At 41.0% G+C, this 11,803-nt stretch overlaps 1 protein-coding gene across 1 annotated transcript; it reads left to right on the top strand.

Annotated features, from left to right (window-relative positions):
• Positions 1-258: 258 nt before the first annotated feature.
• On the top strand, positions 259-2,116 carry LOC110914543. The gene is made up of 4 exons (XM_022159333.1): positions 259-328; positions 444-643; positions 851-1,319; positions 1,458-2,116. Exons 1-4 carry the CDS (start codon positions 259-261, stop codon positions 2,114-2,116), a joined length of 1,398 nt encoding a protein of 465 aa, XP_022015025.1.
• Positions 2,117-11,803: the final 9,687 nt, after the last annotated feature.

The following is an 11,803-nucleotide window of genomic DNA, read 5'->3' as shown; positions in this document are numbered from 1 at the left end:
GTAACCCTTTACCCAAAAAAAAAATAAAGCTGGTCCGAGTACTTCTTGTATGAAGAATGATGAGCAAGGCGTCAAGAATGATAATATGGAGCATATCCCAGTCGGGGGGGGGTGACTACCAGGAATTCTTTTGAGGTTTTAGATACAGTCGAAGGCAACGATAGGGAGAGTGGTAATAATTATCCCAAGAATGTAAACATAACAAGTGGTAAACATGTTTAAGCTGATGATGAGGTTCTGGAAGCAATGCCAACGAAAATGTCTGACTTTATGGGGAACGAGAAACATGAGCGTACTTCTGAGGGGGCAAGCACTCCTGTATCAACAGGTCTAAATGGGTAGTATTATGTCTTGGAATATAAGAGGCTTGAACTGTCCCCTGAAACAAACTGAGGTTCGACATATTGTAGCTGAAAATAAGTTAAATGTTTGTGCTCTACTAGAGTCGAATGTGGATGTTTCTAAGCTGGTTAATGTTTGTCAAAAAGTGTTTCGTAATTGGAACTGGACTTCAAATGGTGGTTTATGTAGTAGGGGTACGAGAATCATCTTGGGCTGGAACCCAGATATGGTAGACATTATGATACTTTCTCAATCAGACCAAGTTATCCATACGCAGATTTTATCAAAAGCTGATAAAAAGGTCTTATTTTGTTCCTTTGTGTACGCGGAAAACAAGTATCAGGATCATAGAAGCTTATGGGAGAGCTTATGCAATCACAAGAGCCTATGTCATGACAAACCTTGGGTTGTGATGGGAGACTTTAACTCAACGCTGCATCTTGAGGACTCGCTTTATGGTCCTTCCAATCAAATGATAAGCATGAATGAATTTAACGATTGTATTTAGTTCACGGAATTGCTTGATGTTAAAGGTCATGGCCTTCATTTTACGTGGAATCAGAAACCAAAAGATGGAGTTGGGTTTCTTAAGAAGATAGACCGTGTTATGGGTAATGTTAAGTTTTTAGAAATGGTGCCGGATGCTTTTGTCATGTATCATCCTTTTCGAGTTTCTGATCATACGCCATGTATTTTGAAAATGGTAACCATGAATGAGAATAAGCCAAGGCCTTTCAAGTTTCCCAATTTTATTACCACGAAACCGGAGTTCAGGAAGTGTGTTGAGTTGGAATGGTCGAAATCTGTCCAAGGTGTTACTATGTTTTCGGTAACCAAGAAACTTAGTAATCTTAAACCTCACTTAAGGAAGATCTTATACAAACAAGGAAACCTTCATACTAAGGTGACCGAGCTTCGGAAAAAACTGGATGATATTCATGTTCTTCTTGATAAGAACCCGTTAGATGCCAGCACCCGTCAGTTGGAAGCGTGATGCCTTCAAGAGTTTCAGATTGCTGCGTATGATGAGGAGTGTTTTCTCAAACAAAAATCCAAAGTTGAATGGTTATGTGCCGGAGACTCGAATACAAAATTCTTTCATAATACTGTGAAAGGTCGAAACGCAAGGAATAAGATTCACAGTGTTAAGGATAGTGCTGGGAACCGATACGAAGGAAATGGGGTGGCGGATGCTTTAGTTGCTCATTATTCAAACTTCTTGGGTGTTGAGGATCAGGTTGCACCGGTGAATCTTGATGACCTTTTTCTCAATGTTCTTAGTTCCCATGCAGCGGATAATATGGTCCGTCAGATAACTCGAGAGGAGATTAAAATGGCTATGTTCAATATTGGAGATAATAAGGCCCCGGGACCTGATGGCTATACATCAGCGTTTTTTAAGCAGGCTTGGGATATAGTTGGGAATGAAGTTACGGATGTGGTGTTAGCTTTCTTTGAGAATGGTAAACTTCTTAAACAAATAAACCACACGATCTTAGCCTTGATTCCTAAAAAAGAAACTCCTTACTCTGTTTTGGATTATCGGCCTATATCATGTTGTAATGATGTATTATACAAATGCATCAGCAAGATTATAACGGATAGGATTAAGGGGAGCTTGGTTTCTCTTGTTAGTATTAATCAGTCCGCTTTTGTGCCAGGAAGGAAAGTATCTGATAATATCCTCCTCACTCAGGAGTTGATGCATAACTATCACCTAAATAGAGGCCCTGCTAGATGTGCATTTAAAATCGATATTCTAGAAAGCCTATGATACGGTGAGTTGGTCCTTCTTGAGAACTATTCTTGCTTGGTTTGGTTTCCATCAAAAAATGGTAGAGTGGATTATGATATGCATTACCACGGCTTCATACTCGCTATGTGTTAATGGTCACTGTGACAACTCGTATTTTGACCCTATCTTTGTGCAACGTTATTTAATTACGTGAACTTTATTAATTGAATGTTATGATTATATGTTATGTGTATTGAATGTTTGTATAATAAACGAGCCTAAACCGCACAACATAACCCAATCGTACAAGCCCTTTTGGGCCGTATTTCTTGTGTTCGAATCAAGGGCAGCCCAAAGCTGGGTTCGGCCCACTCCTTCACACACATACCCCTTAGGGAGTTTTATTTTCTCATTTGTTACAAATCAAGAACACACAAAACCCTACACTCTTTCCTCTCCTCTTAAAGCCGACGGCCAGCATTCCCCTCACCTTTCTGATCGAAGATTCTTATTATTCGGATCATTCTCATTACGTTTTATTAACCGGTTAGTGTTGCACTATTATTGTTTTGATATGATGATACTATGGATGCCATGATCTTATGTGATAACTAGAATAGTTTGTGTGAATGATGATGTTCTTGTGAATCGGATTTGTGTGATGATGTTAATTGGCTGTCATAGCTTGTTTTCGGATTTGTTTACATGATGACTTAGGATTGAATGCATGTTAATTGGCTGTGGGGTAATTGGGTTCGGATGGTTAGTATGTTTTGTCTTGGATTATTGCTTGTTGAGTCAAGGAGATTGATGTAAATTCCACTATTCATTCGATGAAGATGATGATTATTATTATGATAATAGGGTTCATACGAATTAATGATGATTATTTGATTTGATCGAGAATTTTGCATGATTGAAACTGTTAGCATTGATTGATTGAATGAAAGTTTGGAAAGTTTTGTATGATTATAACCGATTGTCATGATACAAGGAAACTTGTAACTGATTGCACAAGATTCCCATTGCACATGTCTCTTGATCGCACAAGAGGCTCTGGTCGCACAAGATCACACGCACAAGGGAATCGCACAAGTTGATTAAACTAGGGTACACCGATTAAAGCGTCTTGTACAACCTCACTAAGCACAGTCGCACAACATCTTGTGGATCGCACAAGATTGTGCCAATCGCACAAGGTGTTGGGCCGCCCAACATAATTTATTATGACAAGCAGTTGGGCCCATCAGCCCAAATCCAATCGCACAAGTCCAACTGAGTCGCACAAGACCAATGTTGGTGATATTTGGGCCAAGTATGCTAATGGACTGTTTATATTGTTGGGCCGGATTTATGTTGGATCGCACAACATGTTGTGGATCGCACAACATGTAGGGCCGGGTATTATATGGGTTCTTTGATAAATCGCACAAGTTGGAATTGTTACTTGACTGTTATGTATTCGCCATGATCTATACGTGCTTGTAACCTGTTAGTCTATATGTAAACATACATGCATTACTTGAACCTAGACCTGACTTGTATGGTAACCCTGTTAGGACGTGGTTGACCACTCTTAGTTCAAGTAACCTTTCGTGTAATCTGTCGAGCAAACCAAGGTGAGTTCACACTCTTACCAAGGCATGGGATTCCCAGGGTAGGGAATGGGTTTGAATAATGGGGTTGAACGATTACTTGTACTTACACTGTTACTAGACTAACTACCATCGTCCTCGGATGCGAAGGACCCATACGTAAAACCTACGTATACTTGTACTTATCACTGTCCTAAGGATGCAAAGGACACTTACGTAAAACCTACGTAAACTTATATTCACTACTGCCTCGGGTTGTGACAGGCACTTACGTAAAACCTACGTAAACCCCCGCGTACCACTGTCCTCGGGTTGAGAAGGACACTTACGTAAAACCTACGTAAACCTTGTACGTACTACTGTTCTCGGGATTAGAAGAACACTTATGGTTACACCCAGTCTAGTACATACACTCATGGGAAGCCCCCACTAAATGATCATACAATTGACTTAGTTAATAACGCATGGTGATGCAACGAACCTACTATTACGAACTTACTTACTGTGAACTCGCTCAACTAGTTGTTGACTCTCTGTTACATGCCTTGCAGGACCATAGGTACTCATGGAGCTTGCACGGGAGGCACGGTCGTTGTGGGCACAGATTGTGGATGTTACGATAAACACTTTTATGATATTTCAACTTAATACTTATGTTGGGTTTTTAAAGTATTGCTTCCGCTACACATTTGACTATGTTTGGTTTGGAAAACACCTTTCGTATTGATGAATGACTTTTACTATTTACTTATATGTTCAATATGATTGGTGGCTTGATCCTGGTCATGTCACGCCTCCAAGCGGTGGTACTCCGCGTGTGGATTTTGGGGGTGTGACAGATTGGTATCAGAGCCATTGGTTATAGAGAACTGGGTTTTAATAAGGGGAAAACGTTTTTATTAAAACCAGACTATAACCAGAACAGTGCTCAACGATCCACAACGACGCTTCGCTCCACGTGCAAGACTCAACATTCTAGGTGATATGGTATATGTTTTATTGCCTACTTGCTAGATTACATAGAACTTTGCTCATGGTATGCTTAGATACACATAACCACTAATGCTTGAGAATACTTGTGTGCTCACTCTCGCCTGTCATCGCACTATTCGCGAACCTCTCTTACTTATGTTACCTTCGCTATGAAGATCATGGCTGGACGCGTTAACATGACACAAGCCCAGATGACGGCTCTCATTAACGAACAAGTTGTTGCGGCACTTGCAGCTGCACAAGCAGGAGGTATATCCTGCAGTCGTAACTCACTCTAGGACCCTTAGATCCTACACTCCTAAAACCAACTCTTGTGTTTAACCATGTCCTATTCTTATACACAATAGGTCAACACGCTCAGCAACCTGTTTGCACTTTCAAGAATTTCATGGACTGTCGTCCAAGCACGTTCAGTGGTACTGAAGGAGCAGTCGGACTCCTCCATTGGTTTGAGAAGCTTAGTTGGTGTTTGAAATGTGTGAATGCCCTGAGGCTCGCAGGGTGAAATACGCCACAGGTACTCTAGAAGGAATTGCGCTGACTTGGTGGAATGCGCAAGTTCAGATTTTAGGGTTGGCAGCTGCTAACGCCACCCATTGGAATAATTTCAAGGAACTCATCAAACGAGAATACTGCACACATGATGACATCCACAAGTTGGAAGTGGAGCTCTTTCATCTGAAAATGACAGGGTCGGAAATTGAAGCTTATACGAAACGGTCAAACGAGCTGGCCATCTTGTGTCCAACTATGGTGGACCCTCCAATCAAGCGCATTGAGTTGTATCTCAAGGGGCTAGCGCCAGAAATTCAGAGCCATGTGACATCGGCTAACCTTGGTAATATCCAGGATATGTCACACCCCGGCCGCGGTAAAACAACGAAAGCCGCGGCGGAAACGCCGGGGAGGTGAGTCGCGATAGAATTATTGTTTCAACAACCATGGCAATTAAAATTATGTATTATTAAAATTAAAGTTACATTGTCTTTGAGTTCAACTAAAACTACATAATAACTGTCTTTTAAATCACTAAGGCCTGTGTCCGCCTAAGTGAAGCACACACATCATGCATCAGCACCTGGAAACACATGTAAAAGTAGGTACGTCAGCATAAAAATGTCTGTGAGATACATAGGTTTTGTTTATGCAGATTCATGACTTGTTTTTGAAAGAAGTGTTTAAATAAAATGATGTCATGAATCTTGTAAAATGTCTTCCTTTGTAAAACCATGTGAAAATCGATATGAAAATCAAATGATAATGAATGAACAATGCATGGTTAAATAAATAACCAAGTGAAAATGAGTTTGTATAAAAATGTGTAATTTGTAAGACAATGTCATGTTTTTGTATAAAATGTTTCATGTCTCGCCCCAAGTGATTTAGATAACGCAACGATGTATGATACGATAAAAGCACTTATATATAGGAAGTACAAGCGGCGTATCCACCATGCTTTTATCATATAACACATAGCCCCGTTACATAAGTCACTTATCAATAACCAACCAAAATGTAATGTTCAATGTCAAAATATTCATGTGAAAACCATGTTGAATGTCATGTATAACATGTATCATGTATAACCAATGAAATGCATAGTAAGTAGGAAATCATCTACTTAAACTATGTAATGATGTCAATGTGTAATAAATGTCATGTATGGTGAATAACTAAAAGCTACTCAACCCCATAGAAAATGTACAAAACAATGTTTTTGAATAAACCTAAGTTTAAATCAAATGTTATGTTTTGCAGAAAAACAATGCTTTATGATTACAAACATTTATGCAGTAATGTTAATCGCATACATTCAAGCCTTGCGACTGTGGCGACAAACCCTTAAACGAATTAAAGGTTTATCTAAATTATGTAGTCGGATTCTGTCATTCCCAACTTCCAAACAAACCTAGGAAGTCGGAAACGGGAGTTGTCAATTCCTATGGTACCATTATATAAGTCCGAGCGGCGTAGCTAATGTTAATGAATGTATTATTGTCCCGATTTAACATACCAAATGTCATAACCAATGTAGCATGTGAAAACCATGTACTAGGAATGCTGTCTAAAGGGAGAGTCGTCTACTGTCTAATGGATATCTTTTCAAAGTCTGATGATATTGCTAAGGATGATCGAGGTAAGCCACCTTTACCGGTTAAGGGTTTAGCGAGTAGAGTGGTAAATATAGATGGTAACCCGTTGCTGCCTAGGAGGGGTACGGTGCAAACTGTTCAGTCTGATCCGAAGCTGATTAATATTATTGACGAATTAACTAAGGTTACTGTTCCTGTTAATCCATTGGAGAATCAAGGGCCCGAGGTTTTGCGTAATAGTTTTCAAAGTGGCAGATTGGATTTGGGTAAATCTCCATTATCGTATGCTGAATCCGTGGGGGTATCTACTAACAAGAAGGTTAACTTTCGAGCTCTTACAAGTCCGGCTGGGCCTGCAGGATGTGATGTGGTTTTACCAAAAGAATCCGTTAGAACTGTTAAAGATAAACTATTTTTGGGTAAAGGGTTACCCCGGTGATTCTATATATTCACAACCAAAAAAGCACAAGTAGTGTAGAGAGTCTACACTAGTTCAATCATGAGACACACCCCATGAAAGTCAAACCAAAACCAAACCAAAACAAAACAACCAAGAAAAGGAAACGACCACTAGACTACAATCTAGAAACAAATAACCAAACACAACTAATCAGCCTCCATCGTCGCCTTTGTCATCCGCATAGATCTCCCATTCTTCAAGAATCTTTCGCACCCTCACGGTATCCTTCAACTTAGCTCCCATCAACTTGTATCGCACTGTTTTGATAATAACATCACTAACCGTCTCAGGAGGTCTGAGTTGATTTTTAAACAACCGAGCATTCCTCTCTTGCCAAATGTTATAAGCAGTAGCCGCAACGAGGAGCTTAGCCACATAAATATCCGCCCGTTTCTGATGACTACGAGCACTAAGCCAGTGAACAACTTCTGACCATTTCGGGCTGACCGAGTTCATACCCCCCCTATCCCGGATTAGCGTCCACACCTGTGAAGAATACTTGCATTCAAAGAACAAGTGTGGGTGGGAATCAAAGTTCTCAAAACACATTAAGCAACACATCATATTCATGTTTTTCCTTCTAGACAAATCCCATTGCAGAATTTTATCTTGTGTAAGGAGCTTACGTTTCATAATCAGCCACATCATGAATGCGTGCCTCGGAATACACTGAGCGAACCACACAATTTTGCACCAATCAACATCCGGTTCCCTATGGCGCAACGAATGCCAAGCCCCAGACGTCGAAAACCCATTGAGATCATTCCCATCCTTCCATAAAAGCCTATCATTTTTCATTGGATCCAAAATTACTTGATCAATCTGAATCAGAACAGGGAACAAATCCCTCCACGCTATAGGCCAACTCCAACCGCCATTCGAATGCACATCGGCCACCGAATCCTCCAACCTAAAATCAGCATCTGTAATGACTCTAGGCGAAAGAAAATCGGCCAAAGGCCCCAACTCGGACCATGTATCATACCACGCTGAGGTAGAGGCACCATTACCAACCTCCGACCAAAAATGATTTCTAACCAGCGGCCCTAACTGAGATATCTTCCTCCACGACCAACAACTACTAGCGGGCGTTTTACATACCCAAAAACTCTTGCCCTTTAACCGATACGAGTGCACCCAATCAACCCACAAGGAGTCCCGTTTAGAAACAATGCTCCAAATATGAGACGACATCAACGCTTTATTCATATCCCCCACACGTCTAATACCCAAGCCCCCCTCATATTTTGGCGTACAAACCAATTTCCAAGAGACTTTCGATTTACCTTTATTAAACGCAGAATCTTGGGACCAAAGAAAATTTCTCATCTTAGCTTCAAGCTCCTTGATTATCCGAACCGGCAAAATAAACACTGAGGCCCAGTAGATATGCATAGAAGATAGGACAGAATTAATAAGCTGAAGTCTTCCTGCGAAGGATAACAGCTTATTTCTCCAATGCATGATACGCTTTTCCAACCTCTCCACTAGAACTCGACATTCATTGTACCCAAGCCTAGCCGAAATCAAAGGGACCCCCAAGTACCTGACAGGCAACTTTCCTTCCTTAAAAGGCATGATATTCAGAATAGCTTGCTTAGTATGATTTTTCACATTGCAGAAGAAAACCGTGCTTTTCTGATTGCTAGGGACCAACCCCGACATCTTAGTGAATTTCGAGAGAGAGGACATAATGCAATTAGCCGAACTAACTTCCCCTCTAGCGAATAAAAACAAGTCATCTGCAAAGCAAAGATTTATAATTCGCTGTCTTTCACACCTATTGTGGAACCTGAAAGAGGAATCAATTTGTACCGAATGTTGCAGAATACTTGTTAAGACCTCCATAACCAACGTAAATAAATACGGGGACATTGGATCACCCTGCCTCAACCCACATTTCCCTTTGAAAAACCCATGCACTGAGCCATTGACACAAACCGAAAACGATGTAGTAGAGACACATACCATAATCCACTCCACCATTTTGATGTTAAAGCCAAACCCAATCAGCACTTTTCTCAAAAACCCCCAATCCACAGTATCGTAAGCTTTCTGAATATCGACTTTAAACGCACATCTCGGGGGACCCGCATCTCTATGATAATTATGCATTAATTCCTGGGTTAAAAGAATGTTATCCGAGATTTTCCGACCAGGAACAAAAGCCGATTGGTTGATGCTAACAATATCATTAAGGGCACCTTTAATTCTGTCCGCAATGATCTTACTGATACATTTGTAAAAAACATTACAGCAAGCAATCGGACGAAAATCAGTAACAAGCATAGGGGTCGAAACCTTTGGAATAAGAACAATTAACGTATGATTCAATTCCCGGAGAAGATTACCCGTTTCAAAGAAATCCTTAATCGCGTTAGAAATATCATTACCAACTAAAGACCAAGCACTCTTAAAGAAGGCTGCCGTATAACCATCCGGCCCAGGGGCTTTGTCGTTACCAATCGAAAACATAGCCTTTTTGACCTCCTCCGCCGTTACCTGCCGAATCATATTGAACGCCACATCATGAGATAACATTTTCGGGAATAAATCTGGAGCCGGTTCAAGAGAAATATCCCCTACAGATCCGAAAAATCCCTCATAGTGCTGAACAAACGCTTTAAAAACCATGTCACCTTCATACGTAACCCCACCCGAGTCCGTAATAACTTCTATTCTAGAAAAATGATTTCTGGCTTTCAACGAAGAATGAAAGAATTTCGTGTTCATATCACCAGCCGCTAACCAGTCCACTTTAGATTTTTGTTTCAGGAACCTCTCCTCGTCTAGTAAAGCCTCTTGTAACTCGCGGCTAATAGTAGCCTCATCAGCACGGATAGCAACATTTGACGGGTCTTGATCCAAATTTTGCTGAATAACATCCAACTTCAATCTAAGGTTATCTACTTTCTTGTGGAGATTTCCTTGTTTAAAGAGCAACGACCTCAACGGGTGTTTCAGCAAACGAAGTTTTTTTACAACTCGGAACTGATACACTCCGTCAACATGAGTACCCCAACCATTAGAAACGATCTCCAAAAATTCTGGTTTGAAAACCAGAAAATTAGCGAACTTGAAAGACCTCGGTTTCACTATGACAGCATCCGGGAACGATAAAATACATGGACAATGATCCGACAGACGATATGGCTTGAAAACAGCCACCGAGTTCGGATATTCCGCTAGAAAAGAAGTGTTCCCCATCACCCGATCAATTTTCTTAAGTAACCCAATCCCTTTCTTAGGCTTTTGGTTCCAAGTAAAATGAATACCTGACCGATTAATATCAACCACTTCAATATCGTCAACACAAGCCTGGAACTCCCTCATACCGGTCGAACAAGAAGAAGTGCCCATGGAACTGTCCTCTATATTCAGAGCCGAGTTAAAATCACCCATAATAAACCACGGACTATCCGCAACAAGAGTTTTGTGCAACGAAAGTTGGTGCCACAACACCCTCCGGGTCACATAATAATTAGCAGCATAAACAATAGAACAGAAGACCCTCCTTTTATCCAATTTAAACACGAGTTGAAGGTGCATAACCTGATCCGACTGGGCCAAAACCATCACGTCAAAAACGGCCGGATTCCAACCCACAATTATTCTAGTGCCTTTATCACAACATCTACCATTCGAAGTCCACTCCCACGATCGAAAAACTGACTTACAAACACTAGCCAAGTTAGCAACATTAACATGGGACTCTAAAATCGCACACAGACTCAACTTATAATCTTTCACAGCTTGCCGAACCTCCATTTGTTTAAGCGGGCGGTTCAACCCCCTTATATTCCAGACCGCGAGACTAATCATTAGCAACTACCTGAGAAGGAGTGCTTGCCCCTTGTTTGCTCTGAATTTTACACGTCCCTTGCCTCATAAACTCATCCATTTCGTTATAAACTTCTTCCACTTCATTATCCGAATCCTCCAAGGCCGAACCCGAGGATTTCTTGCTAGTCCCCTCTCCAGAATCAGCTTGGTTTAACACATCAAAGGGATTATTCAGTTTAATTGGCACCGAAGACGACCCATTGTTACCCTTCGGCTGAGGTTTTGGAGCCACCGGCCGATATTCAAACCTACTTTTCTGCTTGTTCACCGGAATACCCATTTTCCTAGCGACCTTCTTACCATGAACTTCAGTATACCCATCCTGATCAACAATCGGACCCTTTTTCGTCTGCAAGTTCTTTTGAAAATTGCGGTTCGGCACATCATTTTTAACAACCTTCACCGGTGTTTTAGGACACCCATCAGCCGTGTGACCAAACACACAACAAGTGTGGCAACGGTGTGGACTCCATTCATACTCCACATACATAGTTTCTTTAATAAAACCCTCCCCTTCCGGTTCAGGTATCGCCATAGTAATCTCTTCACGAAACTCCTTATCCGCCGAAATTTCCACCAACGCTCTAGCATAGCTACTACGACCCCACAAATCGGTACACATAGAAGTTGTAAAAGAATCCAGCATCTTAGGCTCACCGATTTTTGTAGCTATCAAACTAAGACCATCTTCCGTATAAGCCGCAATAGGAACCTCATGAATTTTAACCCAAACCTGCACCTT

This window comes from Helianthus annuus, chromosome 15, assembly GCF_002127325.2.
Source record: "Helianthus annuus cultivar XRQ/B chromosome 15, HanXRQr2.0-SUNRISE, whole genome shotgun sequence".
NCBI lineage: Eukaryota > Viridiplantae > Streptophyta > Magnoliopsida > Asterales > Asteraceae > Helianthus > Helianthus annuus.
Note: the sequence above shows the minus strand (reverse complement) of the source record. Positions and strands in the feature narration are given on the sequence as shown.